At 58.9% G+C, this 18,408-nt stretch overlaps 3 protein-coding genes across 3 annotated transcripts; 2 read left to right on the plus strand and 1 right to left on the minus strand.

Moving 5' to 3' along the window:
• Nucleotides 1-1,560: 1,560 nt before the first annotated feature.
• UV8b_03572 (uncharacterized protein) lies at nucleotides 1,561-3,243 on the plus strand (the record flags this gene model as incomplete). Its single annotated transcript, XM_043141070.1, has 2 exons — nucleotides 1,561-2,193; nucleotides 2,323-3,243. The coding sequence occupies 2 exons, from the start codon at nucleotides 1,561-1,563 to the stop codon at nucleotides 3,241-3,243; spliced, it is 1,554 nt and encodes a 517-aa protein (XP_042997004.1).
• Nucleotides 3,244-5,171: 1,928 nt separating this feature from the next.
• UV8b_03573 (uncharacterized protein) lies at nucleotides 5,172-6,248 on the plus strand (the record flags this gene model as incomplete). Its single annotated transcript, XM_043141071.1, has 1 exon — nucleotides 5,172-6,248. One exon carries the CDS (start codon nucleotides 5,172-5,174, stop codon nucleotides 6,246-6,248), a length of 1,077 nt encoding a protein of 358 aa, XP_042997005.1.
• Nucleotides 6,249-7,363: 1,115 nt separating this feature from the next.
• On the minus strand, nucleotides 7,364-12,072 carry UV8b_03574 (uncharacterized protein; the record flags this gene model as incomplete). The annotated part of the gene is made up of 5 exons (XM_043141072.1): nucleotides 7,364-8,725; nucleotides 8,816-11,285; nucleotides 11,337-11,596; nucleotides 11,690-11,792; nucleotides 11,882-12,072. 5 exons carry the CDS (start codon nucleotides 12,070-12,072, stop codon nucleotides 7,364-7,366), a joined length of 4,386 nt encoding a protein of 1,461 aa, XP_042997006.1.
• Between the last annotated feature and the right edge of the window lie 6,336 nt (nucleotides 12,073-18,408).

The following is an 18,408-nucleotide window of genomic DNA, read 5'->3' on the forward strand; positions in this document are numbered from 1 at the left end:
CAAACCTGGGCGTCTGGCGCAGCTCCTAGACGCGGATGCGCTACAAGCCGGTTGGCGACTGACTTCCACGAACCTCGTGGTGCTGAATCCAAAGCATAGCCTTGCCTCAGCGACGCAGCCTCTCACGCCGGGACTGGCATCGGCAAAAAAAAAAAAAAAATTAAACGAAAAACATCCCCCGCCCGAAACTGCTCTCGAATACGCGGCGGGAGGCCATGGGGACGTCCGCTCCTTTCAGCTATCCCCGACGTCGGATGCAGTCAATCTCTTTGTGTCGGATGCCGTCCATCTCTTTGTCTTGTCAGCTTCCACTCTCTGGAGGCATGGATGAGGCTTGTACTCACACGTACAGCCTGCCGCCGCAGTGGGCTGTCGGAACTCGGCTGTTGGCTTGATGACGCCTGCTGCTCGCAGCAACCGGCCGGAGAGGGCTCTGTGGCTCTTTTTCGTGAGCGGCATAGGACGGGTGCCTTGGCCACAGCTGGCGCGTCGGTCGACGAGTGCAGTCCAGGCTCTAGACTACGAAAGCTCCCAGAACGTGTCTTCAAGGGCTGAGCAGCGACGTGAAGGCGGGCGGGCCATCGAACTCAAGCCGGCGCAGCGCACGGCGCTGGAGGAACCTCACCGACCATCTCTCGGCACCTGTGTGCGCAGAGTCCAGAGTCCAGAGTCCAGACCATCATGCAGCCAGGCACTTGTTGCCTTGCCCATCACACAGCCGAGGTCAGGGTTGGGGGGGAAGGAAGGGGAAAGACGAAAAAACCTTGATTCCCATACATTCCAGCAGTAGCTGTGCGCCAAAAAAAAAAGTTTTCGATGGGATACACGGCCGGGTAGCAAGCTCGTAGTGGGCCATGCCGATCCGACACGCCGTCATTCAACGCTTCACGCCACGCAATGACATGAATCGTCGGCATGCGCTGGCCCCTTACCGTTGATAGCCGGCAGGCCTTGCCCACCCAGAGGCTTTCTTGGGCCGTGACCCCTTGTGGGTGCGGTCTTTTGCCTCTCGTGGCTTGTTACAACCGACGGGGCCGGCTGGTAGCTTCCATCCATCGAAACTGGGTCCCATGGTCAAAAGCAAGATCCACAGCTTCACTCGGGTCGGCTTAGCGAGCTGCAATGACTTGCAGGCCCGTGGTCCGGCAGTTTCCGAAGCCAGGCCCTTTTTTTTCCCATCTTTGTTCCTGGCCTAGAAACCATCCTCGGTTATCCAGAATGTCCGTCGTGTAGAGAAGGGGAACGCTGATTTGCCTGGCTGCAAGTTTTACCCGATGGGACTGACACGTCGGGACTCGGTATTAGCACGCTTGCTCGGGTCGGGGAGGGAAAAAAAAAAAAAAAAAAAAAGAGAGAGAGAAGGAGAAAAAACCTAAAAGAAGAACTAAACAAAATATCATGCCCCCCCCTTCTAATGTCCTCGACTAATAACTCGACTTGAGAAGAGAAGACCTGCCAACTTGTGCAACTCGTCACTCATCTTCTACTCCTACAATCTACTGCTCCTTTTCGCTCACCCTTGATGCCCCAGTCGCCAGTTGCACACATCTCTTGACCATCATGGCGACGCCCACCCCCCTCCAGCAGCTTTGTCTCGTCAGCGGGCCCAGCAGCGGTGCGCCGACGTCCGCGTCCGCGTCCGCGTTCGCGTCGCTCGACGCCGACGGCAGCTCGTATGCCAGGGAGTACGATCAGGCCCTGAAGCATCTTCTGCCGCTCTGCCCAGAGCCCCTTTGGCCCAAGGACTCGCACAAGACCTGGTGCCCGCGCCCGATCCTCGTGACGGAGCAGCACCAGAGACAGCTGGAGGACCTGCACGAGGCCCTGACTCTTGCTCTGACGGACATTGTCGAGAGATGGTGGTCTGACGCGGCGGCCCGCTTCCCCTCGCGCATGCCTCTGGAGCCCAGGGAGGAGGAGCTGCTGCAGTGGCTCGACAGCCAGGTCCTCAAGGGAACCCTGCGCCGCTTCTCCGAGTGTCGAGGCTCGTGGAGGCCAGACTTTCTGGTAGGCCAATGCGCGGGTGCTGGCGGCGAGGGCGGCGATTTGGCAGACGGGGAAGATTTCATCCTAACCGAGATCAACGCTCGCTTCTCGTTCAACGGCACCATGTACATCGCGCTGGGGCAGGAGGCGTTGGATAGCATGGGGTTGGGCAGCGCTGCGCTCCAGAGCGCCACCAAGTCTGACACTGTGGGTTTTGCTTATCCCCCCCCCCCCCCCCCTTTTCCCCGGGGGTCTTGTCGTCGTCTGCGTGCTATTCTTTTTTTTTTCTTTTTCCGGCTTCGAAAAAAACATTGCTGACGAGAGCCAAAATGCTAGATCTTTGACGGGTTGCTGAGCCTCTTCCAGCCCGACCTCCCGTTGCATCTGCTCAAGGGCGAGGAGGCCGGCATGGACATTCACATCTTCAGGCATATGATGCAGCAGAGGTACGGCATCACGCCGCGGCTCATCAAGCCGTCCGACCTGCGGCTGGTGGCTGACGCGCAGAGCGCGAGCGGCTTCAAGCTCTGCTGCGTGGCTGCGGCGGAAGCGGAGGCGGAGGCGGAGGCGGGCGAGACGTGGGTGACGGCGGACGGGGAGCGGGTGGAGGAGGTGCGCCAGGTCGGGCTGGAGCTGCACCAGCGGGAGCTGCTGGCCATGGACGGCGAGACGCTCCGGCAGGTCGGCCTGCGCTGCTTCAACGACCTGCGCACGGTGCTGCTGGTGCACGACAAGCGGATGCTGGGCATTGTCCGGCAGGAGCTCGGGGGGCTGGAGGCCCGGGGGGTGCTGACGGCGGCGCAGGCGGCGACGCTGCGGAGGGGCATCCCGGAGACGCTGGTGCCCGGGTCGAGCGAGATGGGGGCGCTGCTGCGGCGGTCGAGGGCGGACGCGGGCTTGCGGCGGCAGTTCCTGCTGAAGCCGGTGCGCAGCGGCAAGGGCGCGGGCATCGTGTTTGGCGACGAGACGACGCAGGAGGAGTGGCTGGCGGCGCTGGAGGGCCTGGGGAGCGCGGCGGCGGCGGCGCCGCACCCGGGACAGACGCGCATCGTGCAGAGGCAGGTGGCGCCGCGGCTGTACGACATGGTGATGCGGCCGGGGGAAGGGAGGGCGCGGTACCCGTTGGTCGGGACGTACCACGTCGCGCAGGGCCGGCTGCTGGGGCTGGGCATCTGGCGCAGCAACGGCGACCGGATCTGCGCGGTGAGCGGGGGGGGGTCGTGGATGTGCTCGGTGCGGGAGCGCCAGGGGATGTAGGGGGGGGGGGTTGCTTTGCACTGGTTGAAGTTGCCTGGATGTGTTTTGTTTCATCTGTTTCGTCTGTTTCACCTGCTTCATCACGGTTTGTATATACTGTACATATACAGCTGCGACGTCGAGCCGCAGCCGGATCAGCGGCAAGACTTGGCTCGCCGAGCTGCAGAACCGTCTCTTTTGCCTTTTTGCTCTTTTCTCCCTTTTTGTTCCCCCTCTCTTCTGATCTGCTTATCAGGGTTTTGCCGTTTGACCATGCTCCCACTGCTATTTACGCAGGTGCTTGATTTCGCCTCATCTGGCCCGTGGTCTGGTCCTGCCAGCGCAGCGCACCCTACTCCGTATACCGCTCGACCAGGCAAAGCGCAGCTGTTGTTGCCGCAGAGGATGCGCAAGCAACACCGAGAGACGCGCAAACAAGCCAGAGCGAGCTGTTTTCCCGCTTCCGTCTTGCAGCTGCGGCTGCACGGCCACGCACCTACTGTACCTTGACCAAGCATCATGGCACAGCCGGGCTTACAGCCCAACTGCGCCGTTGGCAACCCAGCGCTGGATCGTGCAGCACAGCACAGCACAGCACAGCACAGCACAGCAGCTCTGCCGATATCTGGCGCCCTGCCTGACTACCGTACACCGCACGCCGCACACCGCACACCGCACACCGCACACCGTACACGGAACCCGGCACGCGGAACCCGGCACGCGGAACCCGGCACGCGGAACCCGGCCGGCAAAAGCCCACGTACGCCATCACGCTCGGTGCTGGTGACGCTCGGTCCCGTGGGAAAGCGTCCGCCAGCCCCGGTTCCTTCCCTCTCATTTTCTTGCCCCTTTTCGCCAACGGCCCCACGCTGCTTTTTGCCTTGCCCTGCCTTGCCTTGCCTTGCCTTGCCTTGCCTGGCTTTGCCTTGGTCTGGCTTTGTACGGAGCAGGCTAGGAGCGTGGCTTGCGTGGCTTGCATGCGCGCTTGTCTCGTGTGGGGTCGCCCTTTGCTCGTTTTTTTTTTTTTTTTCCTCGCCCGCGTCGTCTGAACCGGTGTTGGCGCTAAACAGTTCTCGGGGCCATTCCTTATCCGATGCTGGCCGTATGCTGCCTGCCGGCTTGACAAAGCAACGTTTCTGTTGTGTTCTGCTCTGCTCTGCTCTGCTCTGCTCTGGTTTCTCCTGCCCGTCATCCGATGGACTAGAATGCAACAATCAGCCCCGTGACGGAGCGAGCACAACGCAACGGCCCCCATTCCCGCCCACGGGAAACCCAGCAGCCCTCCGCCACACAAGGTCGCATTTTACCCTCGGCTCGGCTGAGCCAGCCTTGGCCTTGTTGCAGCGGGGGCGCCGCGCGGCTTTGCCCGGCTTGAGCAAAGAGGCGACCCCCCGGCGCCCGTCCCGCCCGAGGTTACATCGGCGACCGGGGGGGCCCAACGCCGCGTTAGACACTAGACACTAGACACTACGAGATTTTTTTTCCCCTTTTTCCCCTTTTGCGCCTTTTTTTTTTTTTTTTCTTTTTTTTATATGTGCTGCCTCGTGGGTTTGCGCGGCGGCGGTTGCCGAGTGCCGAAGATGCCGACTGGACGGCTGGGACGGGGCGGGCAGGCTGGCAGGCTGGCTGGCTGGGCCGGGAAAGAAAAAGAAAAAGAAAAAGAAAAAAAAGGTAAAGAATAGAGAGGAGAAGAAAAGGCACGCGCCGGCGGGCGGGTTGCCCGTGTATAAGAGTGGCGGCAGGGCCGCGCTTGGGAGCTGGGAGCACTCGGCAGCTCGCATCCTCTGATACCTTCACAACTCACCCACCACCAAGGCTTGCCGTGGCCGCCCGTCGACGACAGACTTGCACTTGCACTTGCCTTTTTTCGTTTTTCACTTGCGTCCTTTCTCTTGCCACAGTTGCTTCTGGCTGAGTGCTCGCTCGCCCCCCTGCCCCAAACACCCATCATGTGCACGCCCATGCGCTCGCCCATGCGCTCGCTGGCCCCGCTCCGGCTCCGGCTCCGGCCTGCCGGCACCCCCCGCCCGCTCCGGGGCCTCGCCACCGTGTGCTCCCCCTCCCCGGCCGCCACCGCCGCCGCCGTCGCGCCCGCCTTGTCGTCGCCGTCGTCGTCGTCGTCGTTCGCGCTGCCCACCCTCTGCGCGCCCGACCCCGCGGCCGCCCGCGACCCCCGCCACGTCGCCTCCGTCGCCGCCCACCTCGCCGCGTCGGGCATCCTCCGCGTGCGGCTGGGCTTCGCCGACCCCGCCAGCGCCTACCTGGCCGGCCTGATCGGCAGCCTCAACGCCCGCCACGGCCACCGGCTGCCCATCTCGCACAGCGCCTCGCGCGGCTGGTTCTGGGACGTGCGCCCCGCCGGCGCCGGTTCCTCCGCCGGCGCCCCCGGTCCCGCCCTGCAGACCCCCCGCCACCGCGCGCGCTCCGAGACCATGGGCGACTTCCCCTGGCACACCGACTGCAGCTACGAGTCGCCCACGCCGCGCTACGTCGCCCTCCACGTGCTGCAGCACGACCGCCGCGGCGGCGGCACCTTCTCCGTCATGAGCGTCGCCCGCCTGGCCGCCCGGCTCAGCCCGCGCGCCCGCGCCGCCCTCGCCGCCGACGACGCCTTCCGCATCGCCATCCCCGCCGAGTTCGTCAAGGACCCCGCCCGCACCAGCATCGTCGGCCGCGTCCTCGCCTGCCGCGCCGGCCGCCCCGTCATGCGCTACCGCGCCGACATCTTTTCCCCGCTCGGCGACGAGGCCGCCCGCGCCCTCGACGAGCTCGACGCCAAGCTGCGCGACCCGCAGGTCCACGCCCGCGCCACGCTGCACCTCAGCCCGGCCGAGCTGCCCAGCGGGAGCGTCATCTTCGTCGACAACTGGCGCTGGCTGCACGCCCGCAACCACGTCGCCGACCCGGAGAGGCATCTGAGGAGGGTGCGCTGGGACGCCCTCCCCTTTGAGGGGGACGCCGGTCTTGAGGGCTTCGACGGGGTTGATGCCGTCGGCAGTGTTGGCGGTGCCGAGCGGGGTTTGTAACCCTGGCCACTGTGCGTTTTGGGTGTGTTTTTTTTTTTTTTTTTTTTTTTTTTTTTTTTCCACGGTGTTTTTCGGACCTGCTTCGGCCGCGTTTTCGGCATCTGTTTGGGACATGGCATTCTAGACGGCTTTTAGACGGTGTTTTGCGGTCTTTTCTTTTTTTTTTGGTCTTCTTTCTTCTACACGACACTTAGACGGGCCTTCAGGGCGCACATGTTTCGGCACGCATTTAGACGGTTTAGACACTTCTTTTCTTTTCATGACACTACGTCGCATTTTGCTCTTCTTCTACGTCGCCTCAACGTAAACCTGCCGCAACCAGAGGACCCTCGGCTGCGCTTCATCCTCCTCTTCATGCCCAAGTGGTTGGTGGTTGGTGTTCGTTGGTCGGTGGACAGCCAGTCGGGCCGGGCCGGCCCGGGCGCTAAGCCCTTTCGGGGGGGGGGAGTCGTCTCGCACCCAGCCCTCCTCACGGAGCCTGTCACAAACCGCCATAAACCTGACAAGGTCAGAACTTCAGAAGTGTCAAACTCGGGCTGTTCGTACCCGAGGCTCTACTACATAGCATTACTCCCGATACGCTGCCTGGCAGCCCCTCCTGCCTTTGTCAACGACAACACTTGTTTTTTATTACAAAAAAAAAAAAAAAAAAAAAAGGAAAAAAAGGCGCCAGTTCAGAGGCAGACAGAAGCTGCGCAAAAGACGCCCGTTGCTGGCCCCTGGATCCCCGGCCGCATTTGACCTTTTCAAGCAAAGCACTCAATCCTTTCAACATTATTTTCCGCCGCCGGCCCGTTCCCCAACTATCCCTTGTCCAATTTCCAACACTCCAACATCGCCATTTGGGTATATATCCTGGAACTTCATTTGCAAAATCCAAAGCACGCGTACCACCTCCCCCGATTGAAACAAGACAACCTGTACAAACCTTGGCATACCGGCCCAGCGGGCACATATCTCTGACCAGCAAATGTTTGTATCAGAAAAGAAAGAGGGGCAAAAACGGGACAAAAACACACGAGAGACAGACGGGCCTCCCTGTTCGCCAGACGGCGTATTCATGTCAACACTGCAGGCTCCCCACTACACTCCACCCCCAACACACACAACAAACATCAAAACATCATCGAGTATTGGGACATGTCGAGTTGCAACGGTTTGGAAAAGTCAATCTCAATGTCGTCCCAATCCGGCGCTGGTCCGCAGGGTGGGTCCAGGAGCAAGCTCGGGTCCAGACTTGTGTTGTTGAGGTCCATCAGCAAGTCATGTTCAAAGGATTGCCAGTTCATGTCAATCTCCAGCGCTGCTCCCTCGGAAATGTCGCTGTTGGGTTCGCTAGACCCGCTATCTTTGCTCGACTCTGGCGTGTCGTTCGGGGTCATCGACCGGTACAAGTTGGCATCACTGACAATGTTGGGAAAGCCCTTTTCGAACCCGAGGTTGTTCATGAGAGCTTGCGGGTCAATGGTGCACCCAGCCCAGGGACTGGGCTTCCTAGCCTTGGCGCCGTCGCCCCCACCATCTGCCCTGGGTTTGCCGTCTGCCCCTTTGCTCAGGGCGCTCCCCGATCTCTTCATCGCGTTGTTGTCATGCGGCAAAGGCGTCGTCGTCGTCGTCGTCGTCGTCGTCGCGTTCTGGGGTGTCCGGCCCTGCTTAGATGCCGACGCGCTCATTGCCGCCGCACCCTCCGTCGCTTTGCAAGTCTTCTTGGGCGTGCCGTCCAGCTCCAAGCCCAGTGCCAATGCCAGATTTTCCGTCACAAACTTGAGAGGATCCTCCTTTGGCTTTGTATGCTCTTCTTCCACATGGTTGCTGAGAGCTTGTTCGCTCGAGAAGGGAAACGGCGCCGTGTCACAGTCTGGCTCTTTGCAAAGGTAAACCGGTTTGGGTGGTTCCTGACGTCGACTCTCCGGAGAAGCGTTCTTGCTCGTCTTTGGCGAAGGTGTAGCCGCCCCCGTCGCTGGGGTTTGCCCCGGGGCCTGCCCGGAGAGCTTGACCTTTTTCCGAGAAGGTGGTAACTGAAGATTGATATCCTTTGGCTTGCCGATATAGCTGGGGTTCCCATGAGGCGACGTCGCACCAAAAGAGAAGGGAGGCTGCGCGACGGTCGGGGCCGGAGGTACTTGAGCGCCCTTGGATCCCGCCTTTTGCTGGTTCTTGTATGCCTGCGAATTCTTTTCCAAATTGGCAGCGTTTAGAGGAGCTGGTGGAGATGACGAGTTCTGTTGTGGTTGTTGTTGTTGTTGTTGTTGTTGTTGGGATGACTGATGGTGCTGTTGCTGCAGCTGTGCAGCCTGACCTGGTTGCGCTTGTCCAGGTTTCATCATGCCCCTTCCGTACATACTAGCAGCTAAATCCTTCGCCATGCTCTCCAGCATGGCCCGAGCTTGGTCGATTTCCGACGAATTGATGCTAAACTTGTCCTTCAGCACCTTCATCTCTTCGCCGTCGGAAAACTGTCGCACGATCCGCAACCGCTGTGAGAAGTAAGACAAGACAGATTAGATTTGCGTTCTTCTGAAATCCTAGTGACCCCTCACCAAGGCTATTTGAGGGGAAATACTTACAGTTCGGAAAAACATCTTGGCTCGCGCGTCGTCCCGGGTGATCGAATACCATTTAGTCAGGCCCCGACTGACCTTGTTCATATCGGCGGCAATGCGCTGGAGCTTGGTGCCCGTTTCCGCACGCTCCTGTGCATTCATGACAATGTTTTGCATCTTTTCCTGGCCGAATTGTCTTGATTCTTCCTGACTAATGGTACGCAGCCTGTTCATATCAGCGCTGGATTGCTGCATCATGCCTGGCCCTTGGTTGTGGCCGCTCATTTGGCCCTTCAGCAATGCCTCGTACTTGGCTCGTTGGTCGGGGTTCAGGCTTGCCAGTTGCTGCGGCGTCAGTGAGGGCACGCCCTTGGGAATCTGTTGATTAGGCTGCGACGCAGGGCGAGTGGCTGCAGCATTTGCGGTCGCAGCCGATGTTGTGGTCGCGTCTGCGGCATCATCGGGACTCGGTCGCTTAAGACTCTTGGAGGGTTGAGCCTGACTGCTGTTGTTCCGTGCTGCATTCATGGCCTGGTCTTGTTGTTGTTGTTGTTGTTGTTGTTGCTGCTGCTGCTGCCTCTGACCAGCGGTCTGCATTGATGCCGTCTGAACCATGTTCGGCGGATTAGATTGCGTCTGCGGCTGAGGTGTTCGGTTTGGCGGCTGTTGTGGTGTTTGCTGAACTTGCATCGGAGCCTGGCCCATCGGGTTTTGTGCACCGCCAACCTGCTGCTGCTGTCCCGTGGCTGTCGCCTGGCCGGGAATCTGGGCCCTCATCTGCTGCTGCTGTTGCTGCTGCAGCCATGATTGTCTCTTCATGTGCATCACCATGGTCTGCAGCTGCTCGTCCGGTATGTGGGCCAGGTTCGCTCTCGAGTTTCGCACATTCAGAAGCTCTTGCTGAGACACCTGAAGGACATGGGGAGGGATGCTGCTCGCTGCTGACCTCTGCATTGCCAGCTGCTGATTTGGCATCTGAGCCCCGGCGTTCGCCATGGCCGCCATGTTGACGCTGGGGTTTTGCTGGCCGGCTTGCTGCTGCTGCTGCTGCATGGTGGCGCGTCTTTGCATGAGAACCTGGAACTGGCGTTGCTGAAGAGCGCTGAGCTGGGCGCGGGTCGTTGGGGGCAACGTGCTGTTTTGGCTCAGCCAAATCTTGAGGTCTCGCCATTTCTTCACCTCGACGGGTAGCTGTCCGACAAGAGTCTGAACTTGGGCGGGCAGGTCCATTGCGTCCATCATTGCCTGGGCCTGGTTGTTCTGGATCGGCATGCGAGGCATCTGCATCTGCTGTTGCTGCTGGTTGACCGGCATGGGGCCGTTTGGCTGCTGCATGCCCTGCGGTCCTTGGCCGGGTCCCATGTTCAGGCTCATCGGTCCGCCAAACTGATTCGGCGGGCGACTCTGTTGGCTCATCTGGGCCCCGCTCATTCCCAGCTGATCCTGGCTCCGGTTCTGGCTCTGCCATTTTCGAAACACCTCGTTGACCTTGTCGGCCGTCAGGCCGTTGATCGCCTGACGCTGTTCCGGCGTCATGTTGGCCAGCATGTTGTTGAAGGCCGGGTTGTTCGGTCGCTGGGCTCCCTGGTTGAATCGCTGGTCTGCAAAAGGGACTGCGCCTTGTCCCATGCCCTGCTGCCCACCCATCGGGTTCATGCCGCCTGGTGGTCTCGACACGGGTGTGTTCAGCGTGTTCATTGCGGGACTTTGCGAAGGTGGCATTCCACCCGTCATGCCCGTCTGCTGGTTCGGTTGCTGCATCTTCATCTGCAGCTGGTTCTGGCTCTGTTGAGGCGTCTGGTTCAGCTTCATCTGCTGCTGGAGGCTCACGTTGCCCTGCTGAGGCTGCTGACCCTGACGAGGAGTTTGGCTTTGCCCCTGGGCGCCGGGGATGTTTTGGTTCCCGGGCTGGGGAGTGGCGAGCTGGCCACCGGCCGAGCTGGCTGGCACCACTATTTGGCCGGCTTGTTGGGCCATCAGTCCACTCATTTGCTGGTCCTTGATGCTCTCCATGTTCGGTGTGTATTGAGAAAAATCGGCGGCTTGACCAGCATTCATCATGTTCTGGCGCTGCTGCTGGAAGGATTGCTGACTATGCTGTTGCTGCATCATGGCAGCGGCTGCAGCCTGTCCTCCGTTTGGATTCTGCAAACCTGCTTGCTGCTGCTGCTGCTGCTGCTGCTGTTGCTGCAGACGGTTCATGCTAGACCGGAGCATCTGCAGGGCCTGGCTTTGATAGAACCAAGACAACGGATCCCTTCCCTGCGCCTGAAACTCGGCAAGCTGCTGGGGAGACATTCGTTGCTGCAACGTCATTCTTGTTGTGGCCTTCTGCTGCTCCGACGCCTGCGCCATCAGCCTGTTGGCAAGTTCCAGCACCTTGGCGCGGTCGCCCGGGGCAAGCCTCGAGATGTCGTTGGGGAATTGCTGAGGTTGTCGATTTTGCATATTCATGGTTTGCTGATTCGGTCCCATGGCTCCACGGCCAGCTTGGCTAACCATGGTCATACCCAAGCCCGCGTGCGGCGGCTGCTGGAGCTGTTGCTGCTGCTGGAGCTGTTGCTGCTGCTGCATATGCTGAGGTAATTGTGATCCTTGCATCTGTTGGAGGTGCTGAAATCCTGCCTGACCCGGCCCCATCCCACGGCCCAGTTGTGCTTGCATGTTGATCATGGCTTGTGCCTGGGCAGCGTGGGCCTGGGCCTGCGCATTAGCATTGAGAGTGTTTTGAATGTTGGGTTCATTTGCCTGTCGTTTCTTGAAAAACTCTATCGTCTTGTTGTTCATGGTCGTATCATAAGCCTCCTATGCAACTGTTAGTCAATTTTGCCCACCGTCTCCCCCGCCCCAGGACATTGCATGCCAAGGGTATGCTGTTTGCCGCCGTCGATGAATTACCTTGCTAGGTGACTTGTGAAACATTTCGCGCTCAAAATTGCAGCCAAACTCTGCAGCTCGCATATGATCAACTCCGTTCATGGCAAGAGAGATGTTTGAAATTCTGTTCCAAGGTTAGCCTAGCCACGACGCGGGAACAAATGCGGCGGATCCGGCGAGATGGCAGGTGTCCAGAGAGAACGAGGCACGTACAAGTCCATGGTTTTGCCCATGCGATCGTTGAGACTGACATTTCCCTGCCACGTCAGACCGTTGGCGGGTCGTGCATTCTGCAGTAGATTTTGGTACACCATCTGCTGCAGCTGATGGGATGTTTGAGGCCTTCGCAGCTGCTGGGGCATCATCTGGCCAGCCCCAGCCATTTGCTGCATATTGGCGGCCATGGCCGCTGGGAAAGCTGATTAAGCACGGCCTAGATTCGCGTTGCGTTTGAGCCCACTACAGTCGATGTGGTCAGTGTTTTCAAACTTGAATCGATGTCTGGCGCGAACTCAAAGCACTTTGCGCGTCCAGTATTCAGGCGCAAGATGATGAACACAAGTCAAGCCGTTGAGAGAGCCCCGTAAAAGAGGCAGAGAATGAAAAGAGACGCGACAAGTTATGATGGGAGCTCGTTGTCGCTGAGGATAGAGCGGCCGGCTGTTCGGGGGTGGTGAGTTCGCCTTGAAGCTAACCATGAAATCGAGTGGAGGCTCGAGAACTGGGGCGTGCTGGCTGGGAGCGGCAGGTCGTTTGCCTTCTTTCCGGGGTGGCGAGTCGATAAGAAGGAAATTGAGGAGCTCAGGAGTACATAAAGTATGCGGCGGCAAGGCTATTGAAGGCCAAGCATAGAATTCGAGGCTCGAGTGAGGGCGAAAACCTTATTTTCCCACCTCTTCTATCACGTAGGGAGGGGTAAGAATCGCGAAAAAAAAACAATATTGTCGAGAATCTCGAGCGAATCTGAATGATATGAGGGAACGAGGTTTCAGCAACGTAAGAAGAAGAAGAAGAAGAAGAAGAAGAAGAAAGTGGTTGGACGGCTGCGGAGCGTTATCATTCGGAAGCGCAGATGGACGGAGCAAATTAGTCCCGAGCTACAAGAAATCCAAGCAGGCGGGAAGGGAAAGCCGAGCTTCGAATCTTGTGTAGATGTGTGTCGTACTCGAATCGTCTTGACGCTTGTTGCGTAGCGTAGCGTAACGTAGGCGGGAAATGGTTGACGAGGAGAAGCCGAGAGAGGGAAAACGTAAATGGTGGCCGACGTGCGCTCCACGATCTGGGGATGATGAGAATGTTTTGGGAGTGTGTTTGGTTGGCGAGGGAAGCAGCGTTCGCTCAAAAAAACAAACAAACAACTCACACGAGGCAAGGCGAGAGGCGCAGAGATGTGCAGGGGAGGAGGAAGAGGAATACAGACGGATGCAAAAGGGAGGCGCGCGAGTCGAGGGCCACAATGGACGAGAATGTCCAGACAAAGCTGCTTGATGGGAAGAAGACGACACCGTCGACTAGACGAACCTGCCAAGGTTGTAGATGAGCGGTAGGAGGAGGACTTGGGGGGGGGGGGGGGGGGGAATGGGGCAGGGTGGGAAGGCTGGCTGGCGCAGAGACTAGCACGAGTACGGAGTAGAGTTGAGGGAGGTGAGCAACGGCAGCAGAGCAGCCTGACCACGAGAAGGAGCGAAGTGGGCAAGCAGCTTGAGAGGAGGAGGAGGAGGAGGAGGAGGAGTAGGAGGGCGGGCGGGGCGGGTCATCAGAGACAAGGACCCCCAGGACTTGACGGGACCCCCAGTGGCCAGAGAGAGGGCATTGACGGCACCGCACCCCATCTGCGAGGGTGGCAACAGAGCGACCCATACAGAGGACGGTACATGTACGGAGCAGGTACTCACTCAGTAATCCGTACCGGGTACGGAGTACGCCATGGCAATACACCGGCTGAGTGTACGGACTACCAGACAACCAACATGCTGCTTGCTGCTGCTGCTGCTGCTGCTGTTGCCGTGGACGGGGACACCCGAACATCAAATCAACCCGCAAGCATTGACTGGAACACTGGAACACTGGACGCTGGGCAACTTGCTCACCAGGCCGCCCACCAGGCCGTCCACCAGGCCGCCGCCCACCAAGCTGGCATCGACTGGGCTGCTGCGTTCCTGGGTTAAGGTTCTTGGGGGCGGCGGACGGCGTGGGCGGATGGGATGGGATGGATGGCTTGTGTCTGGTCTGGTGGGCATGTGAGCAGGGGGGGGAGGGGGGGTGGAAGGGGGGGTGTGAGCGTAGGCCCCACCAGCCAATCATCTGGCCCGGGCAGGCGGACCTGCCAATCGTCAAGAGACCAAGACAGACTCACACTTCCAAGGCGGGTTTTCCTCTTCCTCTGCGTTTGGCTTTGCATGTTGGAAATGCAAAGGGTGGTTTCGTCAAGTTTTTGCAGCGTGACTGGAAATCGCCGTCCAGCCGTCCAGCCGTCCAGCCGTCCAGCCGTCCGCCCCGTGATTGGGAAGCGGCAGCGTGGACAATGAAATGACAATTACGTGAGAATCCAAGTCGCGGTTTTGCATTCCGCAAGGACTCGACTCGACTCCGGCAGAACCCAGTGCCCCTTCCTCTCTTCCCCCCGTTGACGGGGTTGACGGGGTTGACGGGGCCAGCAACTGCTTAGCTTGGTTTCGGACCTTGTTCAGGCACCGCCGGAGTTTCGCCTGCGCCTGGCATGATGTTCTGGCAGCAAAGTCCTGTCAATGCAGCAATTGGGCGGCGAGGGCGACAACAAAAAGTCTCTGGAAAACCAGAGTGGCAGCAACCCCCTTTCCTCGAAGGCAGCTTGCCCCAAGTTTTCTTGATGTAGCATGTCGTAAGTTGATTACTATCCGCACAGATGTCCCCCATCCCGCGTCTTTCTCTGTAGCCGGCCGTTGCGTTGAGGAAGTTTCAACTCCCTGCCCCCCCCCCCCCCGTCCGTCGCCAGTCACCCGGGGCCCCAGAGAAGCTGGAGTGGCAAGCTGCTCGGGCGGAGAATCAAACTCGCCTGGTTTGGATTTTCGATTGCCAAACACCCATCAGACTCGCTCTTTTTTGCTTTGCCTCGGGCGAGAAGAGCCTGCGGAACGGGGAGGGATGCGAAATTCCCCTTGGTCGACCCATGGCTGGCAGAACCCAAGCCCTGCGGTCGCCTTTTGCCTCCTGGGCGGAAACAGAGTGTCCCTTCTTTTGCCAGCCCCGAGGCAGCACCCGTGCGAACCTCTGCCCGATACCACAGCCCTGGGGTAGACGAGCACACTTTTGGCCCCGGCCAGCAGCAGCAGCAGCAGCAGCAGCAGCAGCAGCGACTCTCTGGCTCTGCGCGTCTTTGATTCCAGCCTTTCGTGTCTGCCGTTGGCCGTGCAGGCAGCGGAAACTCGACGGCTCGAATCACGGGGGCCTTGCAGATTCCCGTAGGAACGGCACTGGATATGGGCCGAGGATGGAGCCCAGCCAGGGTGAGCGCCTCGGGATGCTGGTGCAGACAGGGTTACTGGGATGACGGACCAACATGACTATTCTTTTCCTTTTTTTTTTTTCCCCCTTTTCTTGGGGGAGGGGGAGGGGGGTTTTGCTACTGGCGAAAAAAGTCAATTTTGGGCGTGCGAGCGCGTGCGTGTGAGTGGAGGCATCGCATCCAATCCACGCCGTAGTCTTGTTTCGTACTCTTCTTCTTTTCGCAGCCTGCTTTTTTTCTTTTTTTTGTCTTCTTTCGTCCTTTTTTATCTGCGGCATTTTTTTCCTTTTTTTTTTTTTTTGTTTTTCTTTTTTCCTTGGTCTTTCTTTCACCGCGACCGCAAAGGGCGAGAAATAAAAAAAAATGAAAAACGAAGATGAAGATGAAAATAAGAAAAAAAAAAAAAGGCCCGGCCGTGGCTTTTCCGCAGCAAACTTGGAGCGGGCTGCGCCGCCGCAAAGGGTCTGGCGATTTTTGCCGCAAATACAGAGAGGATGCGGCGGCGATGCAACGTGCTGATCTTGCTGGCGGACCACTCTATGTGAATCAATCAAACAAATCAAGGCGAAGCTGCTGAGGGGCGTATGGGGCGTGGTGCGTGGCAAAGAGAGATGGGGGTTCGGTGGCAGGCAGGTGGCAGGCAGTTGGCAGGCAGATGCCAGATGCCAGATGCCAAGGGTTTCGGCTGCTTTCAATGCTAACCTCCAGTCTGTTGCAAGTTTCGCATGTTAACCCGTCAGAAAGGGCCACCACCCCCAGGCAGGCGCCCGGAACGCAGGGCTTCAATTCAATTGATGGCCTTCCTGGTTCCAGCGGGCCGGGGGGGGGGGGGGGGCCCTTTAGGGGGGAGGGGTGGCTGGGTGGGTTTCCTCTGGAACCAGACCAGAACCCGACAGGCACGCAAACCAGACCGCACCAGACCGCAGCGGCAAAGCGCCCAGGCCCAAAGTTATGTACCAACGGGCCATGGCCTTTCCCGCCACGGCGAACAGACGAGGCAACTGGGACCTTTCCCCACGACAGACACGGAGCAAAAGACTGAAATGAACGAGGCGAGGCAGAGAGGGCAAAAAAAAAAAGAAAAAAGAAAAGAGAAGAAAAGAAAAGAAAAGAAAAGGGACAAAGAGAAAGCCCAGACTGCTCCGCTCGCTGGACCGACGCGGACGCGCCTTTTCCCCCCCCAGCATTGGATGGTCCCGCAGACTTGACGTCTAAATCGGGCGGGCTGGCTGGCGCGTCGTCTTGGGGGCCATTTGCGTCAATGTCTGTCTGTCTGCCGGGAGCACGAGTCTCCGAGCCAGCTTGCCCCCATCCGAGGACAAAGGGTTACAACACGATACCATACAATGCTCACTTCAGCAGTTCGACTCGCTCGCGTTGCCACCGTCGCTCTCGCACTCGTTCGCCGCGGCTTGTCGCCTCGCACCGTGTGCGCAGGGCTGCCGCGTCGTCAACGCTGCGTGTGTCGTTGATTGCTCCCTCACATGGGTAATCTGGATGCGGGTGCCCCGTCGCAGGGAATGTCTGGTTCAATGTTCGATGGTTGGGTGCTCCGTCCTCCGTGCCCGTCTCCAATGCCGGCCCAGTTCGACATGGCCAAACTCCTGGGCCGCCGCCACCACCACCAGAAAGGCGGGTGGAGAATGCTGCTGGCTGGTCGCCTTGTGCTGGTGCTGGTGAGGATTTGTCACTTCCCCGTCGTCGAACCTCCCTCCCGACTCGACGCGTCGTGAAACCTTTTGTCGTTCTCCTTTTCTCCTTCTCCTCTATATTTCTCCTCTTCCCCCTCTTTCCTCTCCCTCTGTCGCCCCCTTTCCCTCAAGACAAGGTGTGGCTACTCGTCCCTCCCCGTGATGCATCTCACGTTGCCGCAACGTAGCATGACGCGTAACCCGTGCAACGGCCAGACCTGCTGATAAGGCCCGCCAAACCCCATCGTCTCGTCCAAAAAAAAAAAAAAAAAAAAAAAAAAAAAAAAAACTTTCTCCTACCTGTTTACGGACGGGCAAATCCGCGCCCGTACCGACATGGAGTTTGCTGCGCTCTCGCCAAAAACCCCTAGCAGGCAGCCAACCAAGCTTTGGCTATGTTCAGGCCAGGTACGGTACCTTCTCGGAACGTGCTCGGAACCTGGACCGCGCGGGTGGCGGCCCCTCGAGCCCACGTAGCGGCTTGTACATCCAGCACCCGGCCAATCTCTCTTTATCGTGCCCAGATTCGCCAGTGAAACAAAGGGCCTGCCTTGGCGCGCCACCCCTGTGATCTGGTGACAGCCGGTGACAATGACCAGGCGCAGCAGTTCTAACCCAAAGGTTGCTGCCGTACCGGAGGGGAGAGCTTGTACTGTAGTGCCATGTTCAGTGCTGCCTCCGAGAGATCTGCTTGGCCTCGTCGTCGTCGTCGCTTGTCACGATGTCCCCGGCATCGGCATCGTCATAGCCCGGTAATTGCCATGGCGTGAGTGGTCCTGATGACCTTCCCGAGCCTTTCCCTTGATGGCCGGATTTGTTTCTGTACTTTGCAAGTAATCATAAGGTCCGGGATCTATGGCCTGTCATCTGCAATCTGCAAATCTTGAACATCTCGCAACCTGCTTGCTATTAATGGTTTCCCCCCCTCCTCTTCGTAATTTTGTACTCCGTACCCTTGGTAGCATCTCCGTCCTAGCTGATACAACCAGCACCAGACCTCTAGCCTGCAAGAAGAGCCAGCTCCCCCATGAAATGGGGCCAGCCTCTATGATATTGACCAGGCTGCTAGCGCTCAACGCCCTCGCAAGACAATCAGCAAAAGACTCTTTCAATGGTGAGCCTTTTTGCTGCTGTCAAGATGGCCCTACCTGTCACCGAACCTCCGACCAGGGTGGGGGGGATGAGGGGGATTGGCGCGATGGGGGCGGGCAGGTAGTAGGCAGTAGGTACCTGGTACCTGGCATGCTTGCCGGCCCTGATTGGCCAGGGCAGGGCACCCAGGGTTGTCGCGCTTCCCTCATCTCGACTGGGCGATCTAGGCTTGGCCAAGGGTCAACTGGTCCCTGTCGTTCTACCAGTCCCCCAACAAGCAATTTCCTGGTCGTTTGAACTCGGAGCAATCCCAGGACTCGGCGGCGACAATATGAATCCAATCGATACAGCAGCTGTACTCCGTAGGGAGGGGTTGGAAGGGACAGGACACTGCATAAGTGCGTGCGTGCGTGCGTGCGTGTGTGTGTAAGTGTGTTGTTTTCTTGAATCTTCATGTTCACAGCTTCATTCCA

The sequence above is a fragment of the Ustilaginoidea virens genome, chromosome 3 (genome assembly GCF_000687475.1).
Source record: "Ustilaginoidea virens chromosome 3, complete sequence".
In the NCBI taxonomy this organism is placed as follows: Eukaryota; Fungi; Ascomycota; class Sordariomycetes; order Hypocreales; family Clavicipitaceae; genus Ustilaginoidea; species Ustilaginoidea virens.